General features: G+C 41.7%; 2 protein-coding genes across 2 annotated transcripts in view; both read right to left on the bottom strand.

Annotated features, from left to right (window-relative positions):
* The window catches only part of LOC142212857 (uncharacterized), a 59,589-nt gene extending 53,591 nt beyond the window's left edge, over positions 1-5,998 (bottom strand). Inside the window, exons 1-2 of the mRNA XM_075280935.1 lie at positions 5,909-5,998; positions 2,832-3,170 (exon numbers count right to left, since the gene is read on the bottom strand). Coding sequence (XP_075137036.1) covers positions 2,832-3,170; positions 5,909-5,963 — 394 coding nt within the window. The 5' untranslated portion in view covers positions 5,964-5,998. The remainder of the gene's footprint in view (positions 1-2,831; positions 3,171-5,908) is intronic.
* A 10,356-nt stretch (positions 5,999-16,354) lies between these two features.
* LOC142212856 (uncharacterized) overlaps positions 16,355-24,347 on the bottom strand; it is a 33,132-nt gene continuing 25,139 nt past the window's right edge. Inside the window, exons 8-12 of the mRNA XM_075280932.1 lie at positions 23,691-24,002; positions 22,880-23,188; positions 19,255-19,569; positions 18,036-18,089; positions 16,355-17,138 (exon numbers count right to left, since the gene is read on the bottom strand). Of these exons, the coding sequence (XP_075137033.1) occupies positions 16,831-17,138; positions 18,036-18,089; positions 19,255-19,569; positions 22,880-23,188; positions 23,691-24,002 (1,298 nt within the window). The 3' untranslated portion in view covers positions 16,355-16,830. The remainder of the gene's footprint in view (positions 17,139-18,035; positions 18,090-19,254; positions 19,570-22,879; positions 23,189-23,690; positions 24,003-24,347) is intronic.

Here is a 24,347-nt window from a genome sequence, read left to right on the forward strand (position 1 = left end):
ATATTACTACTTCATTTCACCATTATTACACTATAATCTGTTTATTTAGTGTCATTCATGTCTAGCCATTCATTATACCTACAGATGTGTTGTATTATTGCACAAATAGGATATATCACCTGTTTATTCTCTAATGTATAGCCTATTCATTCACTGTGAGTACATCCATGACCTGTTTATTCACTATACTGACAAGGACAAACATTTGTAATGAGCTTTTCTCACCAAGGGAGTGTTGTGTACTGTTGGGCTGCTGTACAGGGACTCATCCCCAACACCCACAAAGGTCAGGAAGCCAATTTACCTATCAATATATATTTGGCATGTACATTCTTTTCATTCACTATAACTACAGCACGTTCCAAATTTTTATGCAAATTATTTCCCTCCCCCCCCCCCCCCCCACTGATTTTTCCTATATGGTCGATGCAGAAAGTCAGTGTAATGTATGAAATATTTATTGGAAACCCCCCCCCCCCATAAGAATTTTTTTTTTAATTTTTTTTACAAATTAAAAAAATCGGAGTACACTGTTTCAAATTATTCTGCACAACAGAACATTTCATCATCACACTGAGTGGATACAGTGACATGGGACTGCCTGTTGCGGCGCTAACTATAGCGGAAGGTGCTCTTGTACAGCCTAGTTTTCTCGTCTGCATGCTGCATGGCAGGTTGGACTATACCAATCAGCGGCCCAGGTTATTGCATCGAATCTACAGACTACAGACCAGACCAACAACCCTACAGCAGACAGAATGAAACCTACAAGATGGGTCAAAACTAGGCAGGCACAGGAGTATCCATTTCAATAGAAGAATTACTGTCCAAGACAGGGTTGAGTCCATGTTACCACAGATAAAGCCAAATAAGTAAGGAAATCGGATAACCAGGAAAGCAAGTCAAAATAAGTAACCAGGAAAATCTCAGATAACGAGATAAGTTCTGAGAACACAAATCAACTACAGTAATGGCAGGTATCTGTAACATCTCTGCCTGTTCTGGTCTCTGCGCCACCCTCTGCTCGCATGCTGCGGCGCAGTAGGCGTGTGCAGTTTGATAACTTGCTTAGAGTTTCTGGTTGCATTGTCTGAACACTGTCCTATTCCTTCACCTTGTTAATTGATTTTTCCACCACACCCATCTCCTTCACTTTCAGTTCCCTCTGCTCCTCTCAGAGTTAAATTTGTTTTGCCCTGTGATTGACAGCCTGCTGTCCTATCAGGTTCAGGGCGGGTTCTTCCTCCCTATTTATTCTTGGTTCGCATTCACATTGTTGCTTGTTATTGCCTTGTGCTTGCTAGCGGTTTTCTTGCTGTTTGTTACCTGTATTCTTAATCCTGACCATGGCTTTTCCTATTGACTATTCTTTTGGACTTCAATTTGGCACTGCATTGCTCGACTGTTACCGAACCCTTGGCTTGTTGACCTCCCTTTCTTGTTGTTCGTCTTGTTTGCGTTTTGTGTGTCAAGTATATAGGAAGGGATCGTCTCCAAGTTGCCCCCTATTGCGTAGGATAGGACCAGGCAAGAGGAAGGGACAGTGGGGGGCTTCAGCTTAGGGCTCACTATCTCTTGTGCCCCTTCCTCCAGGGTTTCCAGCAGCTACTGGGGAATTGCTGTCCTACAATTCCCTTACAGTATCTGAGGAGTCTCAATGCAGAGCTTAAATATCCTCCTCATTCCCACCCCCCACCCACCGAATTTAGGATTGGATGAGGTAACACTATGATTGGCTACACATCTCAAGGTAGGCCCAGCCAGAGTTTAGCAGGCATAGCAACCTTAAAATGATGGCAATGAAAAATATGATGGCTACAAGTAAGATTACACATATTGACCAGTATTAGAGTATAAAGCAGTACTAAACATATTTCACATTAATAAAGCATTATAGTCTCTAGCAGTGTCCCTTTTGGCAGACTCTGCACACCTGTATTGTGTACAACTAAAATTACAGATGTAGCAGAACTGAATTTCGGAGCTATAATACTCTAGAAGTTTAACCAATTGCAGAAGAAAAGAAACCAATAAAAAGTTTTCAATGACTTTTTTTTTGTTTTTGTTTTTTGTTGTCTACTGTGATAAGATATCATACTGCAACAGATTAACAAATTGTAGAAGTTCAGGATAACCCTGCTACATCTGTATATCCTGTTTATTCACTATAACTACATGTATATTGCTTCATTCCACTATAATATATCCGGTTAATACACTATAACTGCATATTTATCCTGTACATTCACTATAACTACATATAACTACTACAATGACATATATTCACTGTTCATTTACCATAATTACATATATATTTCCTAAATGGATATGTAAAGAAACTGGAACACTCCAAATGACTCCAAATGAAAAGGAGCCCTTTCATATAGGGATGTACAGATGGAACGTACAGGAAGCTAGTTTGCTTCTGGATACAGCGCTATCTACTATCTCATACATTCCTGTTTTACCCAAGCATCTGAGGAAGGGCCAGGGGGCTGAAACATCATGCTTATGTTAATGGTGAATATGGACAATTAAATTAGAACATAATTTCATCGCAGTCATGTGCAGTGTCAGGTTGTATATCTGTCATCTGTAGATAGTGCTGGGGTGTGAGATTAAAGGGGCTGCTGACCCCTGAAACCCTTGTGTTTTGAAGACTTGTATCTGATCATTCTAGTCATCTTCATTTCTGGAATTATAGCTGGTATCACTGATGTACATGTCCTGTATGGGTGGGGGGAAATGTGCCTCTCTGGATTTGTAAATCTGCTCAGTATAATCGGGGTCAGGATGTACTGTATATTGGGGTTATTAGTGCATACACTCACCTGACACCTGCAGACTGCTCCTCCCTTCTGCACCCTCCGGGGTCACTATAACACTGCAGGTGTATTCTCCATCATCACTGAACTGCACCTGCGGGATGTAAAGTGCGATATTTCCTTTCTGTATTTCACTGTCCTCCTCCATGTAAGATCCTGGTCTGAAGTTCTGACGGTTTCCAGGCATATAATGGAAGACATCAAGATTCTTTCCATTCTGTGATTTGGTCCATCGCACATTAATATTATTCCCAGGAGTAAAGCCTGATATATCACAGGGGATTGTCACATTCGCACCTCTCAGCACTGAGATAAGCGGCGCCTTCATAGTGACTGTCAGACCATCTAAAGAAATAAAATATAATAATGTCAGTGTACACAAGCAGGGTATCACATGTAAAGATGAGATGTGTCAGGAGCAGACCATGTGTAATAAGGTAATGTAGAACAGTGAGTTATTATTTATCAATGTCCATAAGAATAGACATATTGGTATTGACACCTGCTTTCATAATAGTATAATTTTTGGTGCCTTTTTTTTTTTAAAGCAAATTCTTCACACTACATATGTATAAAACATATTGAATAATACTGTGAGGGGTCCTAGGGACCTATCTATAAAACATAGTGTATGACACTGTCAGGACTCCTAGGACTATATATATCTATAATACATAGTGTATGACACTGTCAGGGCTCCTAGGAACCTATCTATAATACATAGTGTATGACACTGTCAGGGCTCCTAGGACTATATATCTATAATACATAGTGTATAACACTGTCAGGGCTCCTAGGACTATATATCCATAATACATAGTGTATGACACTGTCAGGACTCCTAGGACTATATATCTATAATACATAGTGTATGACACTGTCAGGACTCCTAGGACTCAATACATAGTGTATGACACTGTCAGGGCTCCTAGGACTATATATATCTATAATACATAGTGTATGACACTCTCAGGACTCCTAGGACTATATATCTATAATACATAGTGTATGACACTGTCAGGGCTCCTAGGACTATATATCTATAATACATAGTGTATGACACTCTCAGGACTCCTAGGACTATATATCTATAATACATAGTGTATGACACTGTCCGGACTCCTAGGAACCTATTTATTATACATAGTATATGACACTGTAAGGGCTCTCTGGACTAAAAAGTCGTGAAAACTCCAAGATATTTGTAAGGCAATTTCACTTAAAAAGAATGGATATCTGATGGACAACTACCACTCCATTTGTGGCAAAGAACAGATCAAGTTTTTCCAGTTTTTCTGGTTCTCCAATGCATAAGAAGAATGGAAACACGGATACAGATGTAAACTTAACATAACATGTATAAAGAGAGAGAAAATAGATGGTAGGCAGTGGATACAAACTGCTTGTTTAACCCTACACTGTGCTGCCATTTTTTTTTTAATTCCTTTTTAACATTAAAAATTCTCCAAATATTAGTGGAGGAAGAGTCACCTCCACCACCCCGCTTGCCCACCCCTTTTGTTTTTTTTGTTTTTTTCATACACACACAGTGCTATATTAGGCCTCATTCATATCTGCGTTGATATACCGTCCAGGGGAATCTGCTTGAGGACCCCCCGAACGGAATACCAAACGCAACTGCAAGCGGTGTGCCAGTGAATGCACACAGACCCCATAGACTATAATGGGGTCCATGTGCTTGTCGCCAGATCTCTGCAACGATTATGCGAACAGGAAAGTAGTTCACAATCTAGTTTCCTGTAGATTCGTGCAGGCAGCGTGCAGCCAGCATACGGATCCCATTATAGTCTATGGGGTCCGTGTGCTTTTACTGCACAGCGCTTGCAGTTGCATTCAGTATTCCGTTCAGAGGGTTCCCATGCGGACTATGCCGGACGGAATACCAAATGCAGATGTGAACGAAGGATTATTAAGACTCGCAATTTGTATACAAGTCTTAATCAAGAGCCTGATCCAAGATACGAAGATAAAAAAACTGTGATGCAATGGTTTTGCGTGCCACCTAATGAACTAAACTAACAAAATAGGTGAGTATCCTTATATTTGGACGCATTAAAAATGTATTCTTTATTAGAACTGGTTAAAAAAAAACAACATAGATTGATCCATCATAAACAAAAAAGTGAAGGGTCGCATTGACCAGTAATGGTGGTCGTGTGACTAACGCACAGTGCTGGTCAATGCGACCCTTCACTTTTTTGTTTATGATTGATCAATCTAGGTTGATTTTTTTAACCAGTTCTAATAAAGAATACATTTTTAGTGCGTTCAAATATAGGGATACTCACGTATTTTGTTGGTTAAGGTCCAAGATACTCCATATATGGATTTATATTTCTTATTTTTTCTATTCTAATATATTTGTATTATTTGGGGCTTGTTTAGTCTTCATTTGTGGGAGGGTTACGGTATTCAACTGCCACGGTGTGGGGGATTTATTTCCCCTGTTTGTCTTCCCGTTTTGATGTATACGTTTTGTTTATTTTTGGATATTTATTTATCAAATTGTTTATACTTTCATAATATATTTTTGTGCTCTGGGTTACTTTTGGTTTAAGGTCCAAGATGCACCTGATATATCAAGAGCCAAGGCACAGACCAGGGAATGTGCCACACATCTGGTGCAAGAAGGGCTTGCATCTATGCTAGAAAGGCACAAATGGGATAATAAATTTGCAGCATTGTGTTTAGTGTCAGTATATAGTGCAGTCTGTTATATATAGTGTGTATAGGGTTAGTATAAAGTATTGTGTATAATATACAGTGAAGTGCAGTGTGTGAGATACATGTAGTCACCCCCATCACCAGAGCCTGACACTTACATGTAGTCACCCCCATCACCAGACCCTGACACTTACATGTAGTCACCCCCATCACCAGACACTGACACTTACATGTAGTCACCCCCATCACCAGACACTGACACTTAAATGTAGTCACCCCCATCACCAGACACTGACACTTAAATGTAGTCACCCACATCACCAGACCCTGACACTTACATGTAGTCACCACCAGACCCTGACACTTACATGTAGTCACCCCCAGGCCCTGACACTTACCTGCGGCCGCCAGTAACATCAGCAGTAAGTAGAGGGTATATGTCGGCTCCTTCATGTTCTCCACAGCTTTTCATTTACCGTTTGTTGTCCTACACCCTGTAATGGCCACGAAGGAGTCTCACCTTCCTCATAAACCTTACTTTCACTTTCATCTCTAAAGTAAGTCTGCTCTCTATGGACAGATCAATCATATATACTGCACTGTATACAGACATTACACACTGTGTATCTCACACTGCACACTAGATACTGACACTACACACACTGTATATTACACACTACATTGTATACTGGCGCTACACACTGTATATCACACACTGCATTGTATACTGGCACTACACACTGTATATCACACACTGACCCGGGTACTGCATCCACCAGACATCAACACAATGTCTTTCCGCTCCTCATCGGTTACCCTCTGCGACATGTCAGTGGCTGTAACAATAAGAAACGTGTCAATAACTCTATAATGAATAAAGCTACGTTAAAAATGAGCACACAATTGTTTTTCTTGTGCAATTCTCCATGTGTAAGATGTGTCACAGGACACCCTTCCAATTGAAAAAAGTAAAGTTAAATCCAAAATGGCAGATTTACAGATGGCCACCACCTGGCCTCAAATGTTTCCCCCCTCCCATGTAATAATATGCCACAAACGGTAAGGTGATATCAGCAACCACTTCCATTTTATCTGGGTGTATCCATAATTATGGCCCACCCTGTATATATAAAATTGTAGGAGCCCTGACAGTGTCATACACTATGCTTTCTATTTGTATGTATGTATGTATGTATACAAAATATATATGATTCTAGGAGCCCTGACAGTGTCATACACTATGTTTTCTATATGTATGTATATGTAATTATAGATTGATTGATTCTAGGGGCCCTATCAGTGTCATAGAGCTTGTTTTAAGCCCATTTAAAATCTGATTTGTAACAAATTTATTTGACACAAAATAAATCACTGGAGTGAAGCATCTGAACCAGTAACAAAGTTAATCCTCAGAGGTTTACCCTAGTCACCTCAGTATATTTTTCTAACTTTTTATACCTTAAAGGGGAATTACCATGTACATAGTTTTCAAAAAAAAAAAAAAATGTAGATAATTAAAAGTTAAACATTTTTGCAAATATAAGTACCGTATATACTCGAATATAAGCCGAATTTTTCAGCCCAGTTTTTGTGCCCAAAAAGCCCCCCTCGGCTTATACTCGAGTCAGCAAAAAAAAAAAAATATTTTTTTTTTTTTTTTTTTTTTAGGAGGGGGTCTATGACCAGCCACAATATTAATGTATAGAATCTCCCATAAAATAGTGCAAAAAAAAAAAAGTTCTAAATCCCTCCTTTCCCTAGAATACATACAAAAGTAGAAAATGACTGTGAAACACAAACACATTAGGTATCCCTGTATCTGACAGTGCCCGGTCTACTGAATATAGGGTACTGCAGTGCTCCTGTTCTGTCGGGAATGGGTTAATAGGAGCACTGCAGATACCCTATATTCAGCCAGACTGAATTCCAAGTGGGGGAAGAAAAAACAGTCCTCAAGCTCAGGGAAGGGGCAGACAGACAACCAAAACACCCCCTCCCCTTCCCCAGCACCTACTGCACCCAAAAACTTCAACCATTTAAATTTTTGAAATTTTCCAGCAACTGCTGCATTTCCCCCCCTCGGCTTATACTCGAGTCAATAAGTTTTCCCAGTTTTTGTGGTAAAATTAGGGGGGTCGGCTTATATTCGGGTCGGCTTATACTCGAGTATATACGGTAATTAAACATTTTACAGCGTTTTAAAGATTTTCTCTAAATATCTTGTGGTCACAGTCTGTTGTCTTGATCGGTTGCTAGTGGATACGACCATGAATGCAGGAACTTTCTAAGGTCAGAAAATCAGCCATGAATTCTTTATTGTGACCGGGATATCTTCTAACATGTAGTGTCCCTGCCTGGTAACCCAGCTACAATAAGAAAATCATAGCTGGGTTCCTGACAAGTCCCAGACCATAGAAAGTTTCTGCATTAGTGGGAATACCCCTTTAAGTAGAACCAACTTTTTCAGGATTAGAGATGAGCGAGTATATTCGATCGAATACCTCCCCTGCATAGGTTATTGTTGTAAAAAAAAAGCGCCAGGGAAGGTGGGAGAGGAATCAAATTTTTCCTGCGTGGTATTTGACCGAGTACACCAATAACTATGCAAAGGGAGGTATTCAATCAAATACTGTCCACTCATCTGAAGCACTAAAATTAAAGTATTCAGGCCCCTTGCATATGAGCATGTAGTAAAGTGTGCTATTCTGTTTTTTCCTGGATAGTACACTGACCCATTAATTGATGTCAGCCCATGCACATGACAGTGTATTACATGGATCCGTATGCAGATAAATAGTCCAGCCTGCAAACCTCAGGACAGATCTCCTGTCCAGTTTTGAGGGCATGCTTCGATGGTCCCCAAATATTGAATGTATACATGGCAGTCTCAAATGATTTACTGAAAACTCCCCATCCATTTATACAGGGAGTGTCCTAAAAACGGACTCAGGCTAACAACTCAGAAACTACTGTGGGATTCCTGGAAATGATGGCTGCTTTATACATGATATGGATCATGGACTATTCATTGGTGATCAATACATTTCCTTAACCCTAAAAACAAAGGCTTAGGTCTCATGTGCATGATTGTAATTTTCATCTGCAATTGTAGCTAAAAGTACGGAGCCTTTCATTTCTCTGAGACCATACACACACCTTTGTCTGTGGCGTATCCCAGGACCGCAAGTTATGAAGCATGTTCTATTTTTGGCTGTAAAAAAAATCACATCAAGAACCACTAATTTTTTTATGCGTATTTTACAGGTCCTTACACTGTGCTGGAGTAAAAGTTAAAAAGCATCAAAAACTGTTTTCTAATTTCTGAAGCAGATTTTTTCAGCCTGCAAAAAAACTCTGGGTGAACATACCCTTACCCATCTCAAAAATCTAGTAATACCTATAACTTGTAATATTATGTTACTCCAGGCTTCTCCTGAACTTGTACAATCACAACATCCTGTGCAACCAGTTCCATAATCTCAATGATCTTAGTGGGTATTCACAAAGCTGGTAGTGTGAACAACCCCTTACTGGAAAGAATCAAGGCTTCGATGATGGAAAAACCTTCTAGTTCTAGGTGTAAATGGATCATTGAAAAGATCTCTGCCTCTGTCCGTAGATATATTTGGGCATTGTTATTCCATTAAGCCATATATTTCTACAGAGTAACTCCAAATCTGATAACCTGTCTTCAACCTCTAATTGACCCATCTCTTTAACGAGCTTGGTCGCCCTCTTCAGCTCAAGTTCAGTTCTGTCTTATACACAGATGCTCCGTGATGTACACAATATTCCATGTATGCTTTGAATAGTGATCAGGATGACAAGGACTACTCCAGTCTAAGGGCCTGTACACACAGAGTTAACAAGTGCGCATTTTAGCATAATACACGTTTAAAGAATACAGATGTATAAAATTTCATTGAAGTCAATGGGAGTGTTATTTTTACACGTGTATTCTATACATGTGTATTGTGCTAAAATGCGCGCGCATTAACTCCGTGTGCACAGGCCCTAAGGGACAAGGTCCTTGCTCTTCTGGACTCTTGTTGAACATCTACCTGGTCAGTCACACATGTATAACCTCACTCGCCTTGTGAGTAAATGGCTATAGCCCGATGTATCATCCACTGCACAAATCCTGGAGAGTGTAATGCCCGAAATCTAGATCCATTTACTATCTTCTAGGATGTGGTGTTGGCTCAGTCAAGAAGAATCTTAAGATGCAGATCAGCTGGTCAATCTGATTAAAGGTTCGGAGCCACTCCTGGATATTCCAGGCCCCCAGAACAGCAAATCTTCTAGATAGAAACTTTTTTTTTTTTTTTTTTTGTCTTTTTTAAATGTAGATTGTGAACCCCATATAGGGCTGACAATGTCCATTTTTCCCTATCAGTACGTCTTTGGAGTATGGGAGGAAATCCTCAGGGAGAACATACAAACTCCTTGCAGATGTTTTTTTTTCTTATGGTAGAGTTGGAAGGGACCTCAAGGGCCATCGGGTCCAACCCCCTGCGAGTGCAGGTTTTCCTAAATCATCCCAACTATATGTTTATCCAGATTCCGCTTGAAGATTTCCATTGATGGAGCGCCCACCACCTCCCGTGGCAGCCTATTCCACTCTCTCACTCCCCTCACTGTCAGAAAGTTTTTCCTAATGTCTAATCTGTATCTCTTTCCCTTTAGTTTCATCCCATTGCTTCTTGTACTTCCTTGTGCTAATGAGAATAGGGGAGATCCCTCTGCACTGTGACTACCTTTCAGATATTTGTAGACTGCTATTAAATCTCCCCTCAGCCTTCTCGTCTGCAAACTAAACAATCCCAGTTCTTTTAGCTGCTCCTCATAGGACATGGTTTGCAGACCTTCCACCATTTTGGTTGCTCTTCTCTGGATTTGCTCCAATATATCGATGTCTTTCTTGAATTGAGGCGCCCAGAACTGTACACAGTATTCCAGGTGTGGTCTGACCAGGGAAGAGTACAGCGGAATAATGACCTCTCTTGATCTAGATTCAATGCTTGTCTTAATACATCCCAGAATTTTATTAGCCTTTTTTGCAGCAGCACCGCACTGTTGGCTCATGTTGAATTTGTGATCTACTATTATGCCCAAGTCCTTTTTCCCTATGCTATCACTTAGTTCTATTCCTCCCATACTATATATGTTTTTTACATTTCTGTTACCCAGATGTAGAACTTTGCATTTGTCCCTGTTAAATACCATTTTGTTCGCCTCAGCCCATTGTTCCAGTGTGTCTAAGTCCTTTTGAATACACTCTCTCTCCTCTCTAGTGTTGCTATTCCTCCTATCTTCGTATCATCTGCAAATTTTATGAGTTCCCCAATAATTCCATCGTCCAGATCATTTATAAAGATATTAAAAAGTACTGGGCCCAGAACAGAGCCCTGCGGCACCCCGCTTTTGACTTTCTTCCAGTTCGATGTGTAGCCATTTAGTATTACTCGTTGTGCCCGATCATTAAGCCAGTTGTGAATCCACCTAACTGATTTTTTGTCAAAGCCATACTTAATCATTTTTTCAATAAGAAGGTTATGTGATACTTTATCAAATGCCTTACTGAAGTCAAGATATACTATGTCCACGGCATTCCCTTGGTCCAACCATTCCGTGATTTTGTTGTAGAAGGAAATCAGGTTAGTCTGACAAGATTTATTGGTCATAAAGCCGTGCTGGCTCTGGTTAATTAATGCCTTCCCATCCAGGTACTGAAGTAAATGTTCCTTGACAATTTGCTCAAAGATTTTTCCTGCTATCGAGGTCAGACTTACCGGCCTGTAATTTCCTGGATCGTCCCTTTTCCCCTTTTTGTAGATGGGGACAACATTTGCCCTTTTCCAATCTAAAGGGACCACTCCTGTTTCCCATGACTTACCGAAGATTATAGCAAGGGGTTCTGTTATTTCCTCTGCTATCTCTTTCAGGACTCTAGGGTGTAAATCATCTGGTCCTGGGGACTTGGTTTCCTGTAACTTGGATAAGTGCTCTCTTACCAGACCTTTGCTTATAGTCAGCTTGGAGTCCTCCTACCCCTCATCTCCATCACCATTAATGTCGATATTTCCATTAGTTTCTTGGGAGAAGACGGATACAAAATATGAATTTAGTAGCTCCACCTGCTGTTCCACCATGTTAACTGTTTCTCCTTTGTCATTCTTCAGGACTCCAATGGTCTCCTTCACTTTTCTTTTGCTTTTAACATATCCCTAAAATCCTTTTACCTTACTCTTTGCCTCTTTTGCAAGCTTCAATTCGTGTTCAGCCTAAGCTCCTTTGATGCTTGTCTTGCAGAGTCTGCAGACTGCTGTGTACTCTTCCTTAGGTATAGTTCCCATCTTCCACTTTTTGTATGTTTCCTTTTTCCTTTTTAGCAGGTTATATAATTTTTTGGTCATCCATCCTGATATTTTTAGGTGCTTCACATTTTTCTTCCTTCTAGGTATTGTTAGTTCCTGTGCTTTAATGATTTCCCTACGGAAGATTTCCCACCCTTCATGTGCATTTTTGTGCTTAAGAATTTTGCACCATGGAATTCTGCTAACCCTTGCCTTCAGGCTCTTGAAGTCTGCCCTGCTAAAGTCGAGCCTTGAAGTTTGTGTCTTCTCAGGTCTTCTTCTTCTTGCAACCCCAAACTCAAGTATAGCATGATCGCTGAATCCCAGTGTCCCTGCTACCCGTAGTCCCTTAACCATGTGCTCTTTGTTGGTTAGGACTAGGTCCAAAATGGATGTTCCTCTCGTGTTTTCTTCTACTAGCTGGGCAATGAAGTTGTCTTTGGCAGGATTCAAACCTAGGACTCCAGCGCTGCAAAGCTAACCACTGAGCCACTGTGTTGCCCCCTTCTAGATATAAACTTAGTGTGACCCCTCCACCCACTGAGAATTCTGACAAATTTACTAATTTGTTCATTTAGTTAATAATGACCATAATTTATTAGATCTTTATAGAGGTGTTGGTTAGATTGAGGGCATTGAAACTGGAAACTTATTCACACAACAGGTTTTGATATATATATATATATATATATATATATATATATATATATATATATTTATTTAATAAATTAGGAGCATCTCCTGCCCACAGTGGGCCTGAAACTTACCTGTTAGAATTAACTATAATTTCCTCCAGCTTCTGTTGTAAATTATAGAAAATATTAAAGGCCGTGGGTGAGCACACCCCTCCGATCTTATTAAGCTCCATCTCCAACACACCTTGTGAAATGCACAAATTTTGGTGAAAAACTTTTATCATACATTTTACAACAAAACTGACGTAAAATGTATGATAAATCTGCCCCAGTGGTCAACAGCACCATTACTTTCATACAAGCATTGCATCTTTCTTCCATCTTAATTTCCCACTGTCTTTTTATTTGGTCTTAATGTATATGATTTTGGACGTGCATTGGTGTATCTAGAGGGGTGCACAGGTAGCAATCTGTATTAGGTCCTAGATCCTGAGGGGGGCCAAAGGCCTCTCTACGACATAAGACAACGCCAGTATTATACATAGCACATGGCAAGTTCGGGTCCCATTACAAATTTTGCATTCAATCAGGTCCTCTGTGTACATGAATTGCTATAGATGGCAAAATCCCTCTAGATTTTATTGTATGTGACACAAATGCCCTCACGGTCTCTGAGTCTTGTATTAATAGGATTGCTACCCAGCGGGTTATCACATTGGTAGGATGGCGCTGGTATAAGTTTTATACTGAAAGTATCAATAACTGTTTTGTTGCACTGCAAACACCATAATAAAAGTAAAAAAATGTAAAGATCCCAAGGCACACAAAGGAGTTACTGAAATACCTTCAAGATCTAATCACATGATCACATCCAGGCAGGTCCTTTAAGCACAGGGTGGCACATCGAGAGATCCACAGAAGAACAGCAGTAAAATGTGAGGGCGTTAAAGTGGGGGTCTGAAATTATAATAAGTGCTGTGTTTGGGGGTTTGGAGTTATAGTGGGATTGTAGTTTGTGTCTGTAGGTACACTAGGGGTGGTGGTTAGGGGGTTTGGAGTTAATCTGGGGGCTGTGTTTAGGGTGTCTGTTGGTATACTGGGGGATGTGTTTTGGAGTTTGTAGTTATTCTGGGGACCGTGTTTAGTGGTCTATTTTTAATGTGTCTGTATTTTGGGGTCTATAGGTACACTAGGGACTGTGTTTCGGGGGGGGGGGGGGGGCACAATTATAGACCCTTCTGTTTGCTGATGGGAATGTTGGTCTATTGTGAGCACTCTGTAGTTCTCTCAGTCTTCATTCTTTATGTTGATGACGTCTCTTAATATTTCAGGCCGGTATCACACATCACTTCCCTCCACCATTTTTAATTAATTCTTAAGTGGTCCTTAGACATAAGATCTTCAGCAGATGCTCCAGCAATCTCTAGTGGGATCTGCTAATAATGCAAAGTCTTGCCATGAGAGAAATAAATATCATGGACAGGTCAGAGACTCTTCCATGTACCTGGCAGCAAATGCTCCTCTAAGCAACACAGACAGGTGAAATTCTGAATTAGGGGGCTTAGCATTGTCTCTGCAGTTATGTGTGCCAGATTTCTGTCATAAAAAAAATAGCCAACCTCAGGTTTTGTTATGCATCATCTAGAGACATCCAGCCATGTTATATGTTACTTAAAGATAAGCAGCCATATTTTAGATTAGAGACAGGCAGTCATGTTATTCATCACCTATAGAAAGACAACTCTGTTATCGCTTACAAATATTATACATGTCCTAGAGCAGTGCTTACCAACCTTTTTTCCACCAGGGACCAGTTTCAGCAAGACAATTTTTCTATGGCTCAGCGGGAGGGCAGGAAGGGGTGTGGATGGGGGCGGGGAAGGGGTGTGGATGGGGCGGGGTTAAGCAGTGTAATGTAGTTGCCCAAAGTTTGGTAGGCAAGTGCGGGTGGAGCCAAGACCCGCTGCATGTCCTGCATAGTACTAGAATCCTGGACATACAGCGGGTCCCGACTCAACCCCGCACTTTGCTCACCTTATCCCAATGAGCAACAACCAAGCGTCAGCGAGTCAGCTGCTGACTCCTCACTGCCGGTACGCAGACCGGTGCAACATGCCCCGTGGCCCGGTACTGGTCCGCGGACCGGCGGTTGGAGACCCCTGTCCTAGAGACATGCAGTCCTGTTATGCATCACTTAGAGACAGGCTGCCATGTTATATATCTTCTATATATAACCTAGTGTTAGGATCACATCCTCCATCTTGTATTCTTTCAGCCATCTTGTAACCTTTTTCTTATATAAACTTTATGAGAATGTCTGTTTAGAGTCTAAGAGACCCCTTTAGGGGATAAGGCATGTGCAATGTTGATGGTTGGGTTATAAATCCTTATCTGTTTGTGGTTAGGGTCTCATCTTTGAGGGTGTGTGTAGAAAACAGGTTCTATAACCTGTTGATAGTCAGACCAGCATGTGATCATTATCTCTCTTGCTGTGATGTCATGAGAAAGGTCATCCCAGTTGGGAAGTAATAATGAGATGCAGATTGCATTAGGCCGTATCCAATAGTCATGTGCCACACCTTATGTCATTAGAATAGTCCAACCTGCTTTTGTCTGTATTGTATTTAAACTACCTCTCTGTAACAATAAATCAGAACTCACTTGATACACTATCAGCTGCGTGTGTGTGTGTGTGGCTTCTCCAGGCCCAATGGGTGGTAGCTTATCCAGGCCTGTTAATTAATTAATTTGGAACCCTGCAACATACTCTATTATGAGGACCCCTTTTGATGTCCGTAACACTAGAGACAGGTGGCCATATTTCAATCAGATACAGGCAGCCACATTATACAGTAGATTTACTACTGACAAGAAGATATGTTATATATCACTGGTGTCTGTAGGCCAGAACCTAAGTTTCAAATCTTTCTCTTTTGCTGCCAGTGCATTTTTCTCCATGGTTTTGTCTTGACATCACAGTGGGAACATGGCATCCTTGTTAAATATTATATATTTACAATATTCTCTAGCAGACATGGGGTTAACACTCTACTGACATCATAGTCTTATATTCTTCGAACATGGGTGCGGTTAGAGTACACTATTTTAGAAATCTCCTTACATAGCTACAAGATGGAAGGTAACACCCACTCTCATGAATATAAATGAGTAAGAAATACACATGTCTGGGTCTGTCTTTGGGAAGACCAGGGGAAGACCAGGAGGTCTGTCTTTGGGAACACCAGGGTGGGTGGTCCAGGCAGATGGACATCCATGGACGTCGTAACCAGCCCAAGTCCACCAACCAGATGACAAGCATGAACCAAGCTGTAACTACAAGATATCCAGATGATTTAACTTCTCTGAAGATGTAAGCTATTGACAATTGACTGATATTTGTGTTATTTGGACATCTTTCCCTGTTCCTGTGTTTTCCTTCAAGATATTAATAAACCTCTACACTGTTTTATAACAAGCTGACTTCTTCCTATCATGGATAAGGCCAGGTACGGATATTTAACAGTGGACACAAGTCTCACCGGCAAATACAAGATATTTAACAGTCCTGGCTATAACCTGTTGCAGGTGCCTGAGATACTTAGCCTGTGCCTGACACTCAAGTCTTGACTGTGGTTATTCATGGTCGAATAAAGTCTTAATGGACATAAAAATCCCCTGATCTCACACAGAAGAGATGTGACCACATGCAGATCACAGGCTACACTTGTACAGATTACATGCTGCACTTGTACAGGGTTCTCATGATTTGGCTCTGACATGATACATTTTATTTGTACATATCAAACAAAGAGGCAAAAAAGGCACAGAATATCTGCAGAATCTTATCACAGAACACATTACAGAAGAGTAGGGATGGACAAGCCAGTGTTATTGCACGAGGCCCTGGAAAGTCCTCAGAGACCTACAGCTGTCCATACACTGGAGATCTGTAACTCTCATCATGTCCAAGTCCAACCATTTTACGCTGCAAGTCATTCTGTTTATGTGGCACAAGAGACAATGCTAGACACTGACCACAAGACGATTGTGTGGAAATTCTGATCTGATCCTTTGGACTTTTTCAGATGTAGTCTGGTCTCTGTGCTTGTTTTCATTTACCTCAGGACTGTAGATATCACGGAGTCTGTCCTCACTGTCATTTACCCCAGGACAGAAGACAGCGATCACTCTGCTTTCTCTCATTTACCGCAGGTCTACAGACAGCGATGACTTTGCGCTCGCTGTCATTTACTGCAAGTCTATAGACATCACTGAGTCTGCGCTCGCTATAGATATTGTTCAGCTTCTCCCATTGACTCCAGTAGATCGTTATAGAAGCTTCAGAGTGAAATGTTCTTCTAGTGTCTCATAGTTATAATTCACCTCACATGTGATTCTGCAGTCTCTGTCTGTCTCCTGTGCTGTGAATGTGACTGTAGAGAAGCTGCCAGATCCGTCCTCTAGATTTTCGTTCTTTATGTCGCCATCAATAGGATACATTCCTCTCCTCCAAGCGAACTCAGAATAATCTGCATCACACCCATTGACATAACATGTAAGTGTGACTTTATCCCCCACCTGTGGACTCTCCGTCAGGCACTGAATGCCTTTTGTTCTCAGTCGAAGTTTTAGAGGTCCTGAGGGGGAAAGAAGAGAAAGGACAATAAATTCTGCAGCTTCATTTCCTCATCTAGGGAGTCATTATTACATTATTAAAGAGCCCTCTTTGCTAAGAACAGAAAATATTAGGGTTGACCGATCGGGATGGGAAAAGATCGGATTCCGATCCCAATCTTTTTAGGTGGAATCGAGGTCTTACGAAGTTTTCTCACAGTGATTGGCCAGTAGCCAAGCATTGTGGGAACTAACATGAGACCTTGATCCCGTCTAAAAAGATTGGGATTGGAATCCGATCTTTTCCAATCCCGATCGCTCAACCTTAAAATGTACCTAATAAGTATAAACCCTGCAGACTAGTTCTTTTGTGCCTGTAGGAAAACTGAGTGATAGCTCTGTGGGGGGCCATAATACAGCGGGGGAACAGATGTAAGGAATAAGCTGAGGATTTACATTTACTGGAGACTGATATTATGTTTCATTCGACATTACTGGTAAAGGATAAATCCACCATCAGTCCATCAGGTAAGACGCCATGACATTAGTGTGTGATCTCAGCCATGCCAGATCCTATTGTCAACGTGCCTTACACTTAGAAGGGCATGTCCCTGCACAGACCCCACCACTGCCACCTTCTAACATGATGATTTATTTGGTGGATTCTCCCTTTCATCACAGACTCTTATTTCTCACCTTCATCTCCTTATCTTGGTTATTTCTTTATATCTCTCAGCCTAACATATAATGTCACAATTTATGTAACACATAAAATCTCCTAGCATCTCATATTTCTCCTGCAGAATGAGGGGCTAAGCTCATGGCTCCTTCCTCTCCAGATTCACCTTCATATTGTGATTTCAGTGGAGGTCGCTGATTGGTGAATTCTCAATCCTAATCTCTACACATCGGTCACTTACCCAAGTCTGGCTTGGTTGAAGATGAATGTTTTCCAGCTTCATCTGATGTCCTTCCTATTAACAGAAAGAGCAACACAGGAGATGTACTAATGTAAAGAAGAAGTCGCAACCCATGGCTCTATAGGGAACATATACATGTGTATATATCTCTATATATATATATATATATATATATATATATATATATATATATATATATGTGTGTGTGTGTGTGTGTGTGTACACGTGGACAAAATTGTTGGTACCCCTTGCTTAATGAAAGAAAAACCCACAATAGTCAAAATAACTTGAATCTGACAAGAGTAATAATAGCCAAACTACATGTTGACAAGCCACAAAGCTTCTGGGAGAATGTCCTATGGACAGATGAGACAAAAATTGAACTTTTTGGCAAGGCTCATCAGCTCTATGTTCACAGAGGGAAAAATGAAGAATATCTTGAAAAGAACACTGTCCTTACTGTGACACATGGAGGAGGCTCTGTTACCTTCTGGGGCTGCTTTGCTGCATCTATCACAGGCTGTCTTGAATCTGGTGCAGGGTACAATGAAATCTCAAGACTATCAAGAGATTCTAGAGAGAAATGTGCTGCCCAGTATTAGAAAGCTTGGTCTTAGTCGCAGGTCCTGGGTCTTGCAACAGGATAATGACCCAAAACACACAGCTAAAAACTCCCAAGAATGGCTAAGAGGAAAACATTAGACTATTCTGAAGTGGCCTTCTATGAGCCTGCACCTAAATCCTATTGGAAGGAGCTGAAACATGTCATCTGGAAAAGGCTCCTTCACACCCGAGACAACTGGAGCAGTTTGCTTATCAGAAGTGGCCCAAAATACCTGCTGAGAGGGCTAGAAATCTCATTGACAGTCACAGGAATTGTTTGGTTGGAGCGATTGCCTCAAAAGGTGCAACAAAATATTAAGTTACAGGAACCGTTATTTCTTTCCAGGACTATTTCATGAGGTTTTGTTTTTTTTTTAAATTCTTTTGAAACGAAAAGCAAAGTCTGACTTTCATTTGTTCATTTTCATAGAATTTTTATTTATTATTACTTTTTCAGATTCCAGTTATTTCTGTGACCATTGTGGGTTTCTCTTTCATTAAGAAAAGGGAACAACAATTATGTCCACATGTGTATATTACATTATTATAGAGCGATTGTCCACCATACAAGGAACCCTATATGTATTTCTAATTTGTGGACATATAGTGATCCTACCTGCGAGGTTCAGGGTGTACGTCTGCTCATGGACTTTCTTAGTGACAGAATGGGTCGCCTCACAGCGGATGGACGCCTTATGGTCACTGGGCTGTGGAGTGAACCTCAGGGTGCTGGAACAAGTACATAGAGAGTCCCTTCCGATCTGTAGATCTGACGTGGTGATGGCATCGCTGGGAAATGTGCTGAAGTCTTTATACCATTTCACTTTAATGTCTGGTGTGAATCCAGATATGGTCACTGTAAACTCGGCTTCCTCCCCTGCAACAGGGGTCTCCGGCCGCACAGATATCGCTGAAAACACTGGAGGTTTATCTGTAACAAGAGACCAAGAAAGAGAAGGATTAGTCCATTCACCTGTGCACTGCGGGGCGAGGAGACCTCACAAGCCGTCCCTGTAATCCTCAGGCTGCTGTATACGTCACACGTCAGATATTCACACACATTCTGACTGATATCACAAATGGCCACATTCAGACAGATCTCAATAGAATCAGTCGCCATTTATCACAATGATATTCTGTATGGATGGCAACAACTTGTCCCATATTTATAACCCTTATATCTCCTGCCTATAACCAGCTACAATCATAGCAATAATGGAGTCCGGCAGAGTAAGACAATTCATTAGAAGGGTTATCAATATCCAGCAGATGTTCCATCCAGTCATTACCTGCTGTATATTACTAGTGCATCTCAATAACTTAGAATATCATCAAAAAAAAAAAATATATATTTTTTTAGTAATTCAGTTGAAAACATGACCCCCATATAAAATATTGAGTTATTACAAACAAAGTGAACTTTTTCATGTGTTTCTTTCTGTTAATGTTGATGATTATGGCTTACAGCCAAGGAAAACCCAAAAGTCATTATTCTCAGAAAATTTGATTAGAATCCTATTAATATTATAAAAATGTTTGTGAGTTTGTGGGTTTGTGACTTTGGATGTTTGGCGGTCAATCACGCAAAACCCGCTCCACCGATTTGGCAGAAATTTTCCACAAACATAGTTAATACACACGATTGCGCAATAGGCTAATTTTGAACACAATAACCCACATACGTTTTCCACACGAACCCCACAAAAAACAAACTGACATCACCATCTCTGCAATCTCACACACTTTGGACCATAGCAAGCCCCTAAACTTCACATTACCCCCTACAGCCTCGCCCCTAACCCCACACACTCACATTCACATATACTTTCCCACTTTCACTCTAACCTTCACCATACTGCAGGAGGCTACCTCTGTCACTCTCCGGACCAGCCATGTTTGCCGACCCCCACCGCTGGGAGGATCCGCGGCACCGCCCACCACACTACTCCACTAGCTTCACAGGAGCATGCGCACTGTGCACACATAAACAACGTGTTACTAGCACACCACCATTTTGCGCCTCCACCTTAGGCCGCAGCACACAAAATCCTGCCTCCAGCCCGCAACAGTACCTGACGCCGCTATCACCTCCCTGCTGTTTCCTCTGCACGATCCATCCACCAGCTCGACACTGGTAAGTTCACGTACGCCATAGCCCTTCCCTTACACAATTGCGCATACACTGCGCTACCCCCGTTATGTCTCCAGTTTCTGCCAACTTTGCGTCCTCCGCCGCCTTCTCTTACCTGTCCCGCAGCTCCCGTCTGTCCCTCGCTGCGCGGAGGCATCCTCCTGCTCATCTCCACCGCCTACACTGGGCTAGGCTGCCGCCGCGAAGGTTCCTATAGCAGCCGCTAGCTCTCCCACACCTCCCACACAGCTCAGTGTGTCCAGGCTGCTGCAGGCTATGCTACGTAGCCTGCAATAGCACTGGCACGATTATGCAATACATAGCAATACATTACGATTGCAATGCATTGCATTGTTCAGGACACCCCCTGCTGGTGTACAATGGTATTGTTTTGTAAGCTGCTGGATGCAGCCTGCAAACCTCATTAGCATTAAAATAAAAAAGTAAACAAACAACAACAAAAAAAAACAATACTGTGAAACACACACATTACCTATCCCCGCCTCCGAAATCCCCCACTCTACTAACTAAACTAAACATTACACCTGCATACACTCACACTATTAGGCAATGCATTGCATTATTCAGCGCACCCCCTGCTCTCCTTCACACACACTAAACGCCCATGTATTTGCTGAAAATACACGTCTACAAATACATTTGTAAGGGTCCATTCACACAGCGTAACGCGGCACTCATTTGGTGCTTATTTTTACGCAGAGCGCCGCGTTACGGGAGCGTTTGCACCGCGCTATTTACGGTGCGCATTTACGGTCGCGTGTACGCGCCATTAACGCCGCGTAAACCCGATCGTAAAATTTCACCCGCGACTCGATTTATACACTTCTACAATCACCGCAGACGAAGTCGCGGGTAGCAGCTAGTATTATATAAGACCAACTGTAAAAAAAACTATTTGACACAGAAATGTTGGCCAGCAAAAGCCCTCAATACTTGCTCGGGGCTCTTTTTGCATGAATGACTGCATCAATGCAGCAATGTGGCCTGGAGGGATCAGCCTGTGGCACTGCAGAGCTCGTGTTATGGAAGCCAGGTTGTATAATAGCAGCCTTCAGCTTGTCTGTATTGTCGGGTCTGGGGTCTCTCATCTTCTTCTTGACAATAACCCATATATTGTCTATAGGGTTAAGGTCAGGCGAGTTTGCTGGCCAATCAATCACAGTGATATCGTGGTTACTAAACCAGGTCTTGGTACTTTTGGCAGTGTGGACAGGTGCCAGGTTCTGTTGGAAAATGAAACTTCTATCTGCAAAAATCTTGTGGGCATAGGGAAGCCTGAAGTGCTCTAGAATTTATTGGTAGACGCTGCGCTGACTTTGGTCTTGATAAAACACAGTGGCCCTACACCAGCAGATGACATGACTGCCCAAACCTGATTGTGGAACCTTCACACTAGACCTCGAGCAGCTTAGATTGTGTACAGCGGCCTCTCCGCTCTTCCTCCAGACTCTGGGACCAAACAAATGAAATGCAAAATTTGCTTTCATCTGAGAACACCTTTGACCCCTGAGCAACTGTCCAGAATTTTTTGATGATATTCTAATTTATTGAGATGCCCTAGTGTAAGTGTCCTTGTTCCACGTTGTGGTTCTTGCCGGTTATTTTGTTCATGTTCTTCCTATTATTCAGGCCATTTTCATAAACAGATCAGAAAATCCTCATCAGACTATATATAATGGTGATTTCTGTACACGTTAGCCCCCTTATAAAATTGCTCATACCTTCACTCACAATACCCCAATGTACTGGCTGCAGAACATCAGGGAATCATTTTGGTGCCGATTTGATGCCTAAATCCTGACACAATCCTGAATATGTAAACTTAGCCAAATGTTTTCCTCATGCTGTTATTTCTCCCGTGATATGGTGTCTAACATCTATTTCACTCTGTTATCAATGACCGACTTGTCCACTTCCCAATATCTGTGGCCGCCGTCACGCCTCCAGGAGTCACCACCGACACTATAATGTAATCGGTTATGTGCGGGTGTAGTGGACTTTATCTATGGTCATCATGTTTCACCCTAAGAGAAGATACAAGACACATTTATATATCATTTATTGACTTAATCTCAAAACAGTTTCTTACCTGGGAGGGTTAAATAGTGGTTTTTCTTGAGCATTGTGCCCTTGTGTATCACACAGCAGGTGTAGGATCTCCCGTAGTCCAGAGCTGTCGCTGTTATCTGTAGTGAGCAGGATAGTGACCTGTCCTTCTCGAGAATTCTCTTCTCTACTCCTTGTCCCATCTTCAGAGGTTTCTCAACCTTTAACCATTTAACCTCTGTGTCTTGAGGATTATAGTTGGTCACCTTACAGCGCAGAGTCACAGACTGTCCATAGCTGGGGTTAGTGGGGTCACTGGTGATGTCACCAAGAACTGGAAGACTTGATTTTCCTGAGAAGACATTTATTTTTGAAGATTTGGCATAAACATACAAATTTCATATAACATTGACCTCTGCTCCCTTTACTATTGGGGTTGAATGTAGGTTATATGAGGTGCGGCCTCCCTCCCCCTCCTGTCTTATTACATGGGTCACTTTCTATTGGCTCACAATATAATCAGGCTCCAGTGTGACACATCAGGTCATTGTCCCTGTGACATAACGGGCAGGAGACGTCACTGATCAGGATGGTCTCAGATTATTGGAGGAAACAGGAGAACCCAGAGGAAACCAAAGAGAACACGGGACGGGAAGAACATAAAAGACACCCACGACCCCATTGATGCAAGTACCAATTGGGAGCCTCTGTTAATTGTAATAAACTGACACAGGACTACAATCCTCATCGTGCACGGTGACAGAATTTATATAATGACCATTGTGGTGCCAGCAGGAATAGCAGAAAACATATTGATCAGTTCATCCCCAGTACATGACCGGTCTGATAGTTACCTCTCAGGATCAGTCTGTGTTTTCTTTCAATAGTCTTTCCACAGTGAATCATCTCCATACGGAAATCCTCCTCATGACATTCAGAATCTGCTGTAAAGTTCACCTTTATGGTTCCTTGGAATGCTGGAGATTCTTTGTTTTTCTTAACATTTTCAACACATTTTTCATTTGACAACCGAGTTATACCCCTATACCAATGGACCACTAACTCTTTAGGGTACATATCAGTGATATCACAGGATAAGGTCACCATGTCACCAGGATTAGGAGTTGAAGGAGAACAAGAAATCTCAGAAACACTGGGCACAGAAACTGCAAGACAGAAAATACAATTACAATACAATATGGAGTCAGCCATGTGTCATATAGAATAACAGCGGTGTCATATACAGTACCGTATGGGGACTCTGGAAGATGCCCTGGGGGGGAGGGGGTTAAGTGAGATTCACATACTCACCTATCTGGCATCTTCAGGTGCCACAGGGTCACTCCATCGGTGGACCTCGCACATGGTTGTGGGGTCATCGGCATTCTGGCCACTGATGCAGCGAGTGGGGAATGGGTGACCAGCAAGGCACTCTTTGCAGAGTATTGCGCCCCCCAGGGGATTACGACTAGTGTGGACTAGCCTTCTAGTGGCCTATGGCCTAGGTTTTT

Source organism: Leptodactylus fuscus, chromosome 7 (genome assembly GCF_031893055.1).
Source record: "Leptodactylus fuscus isolate aLepFus1 chromosome 7, aLepFus1.hap2, whole genome shotgun sequence".
In the NCBI taxonomy this organism is placed as follows: Eukaryota; Metazoa; Chordata; class Amphibia; order Anura; family Leptodactylidae; genus Leptodactylus; species Leptodactylus fuscus.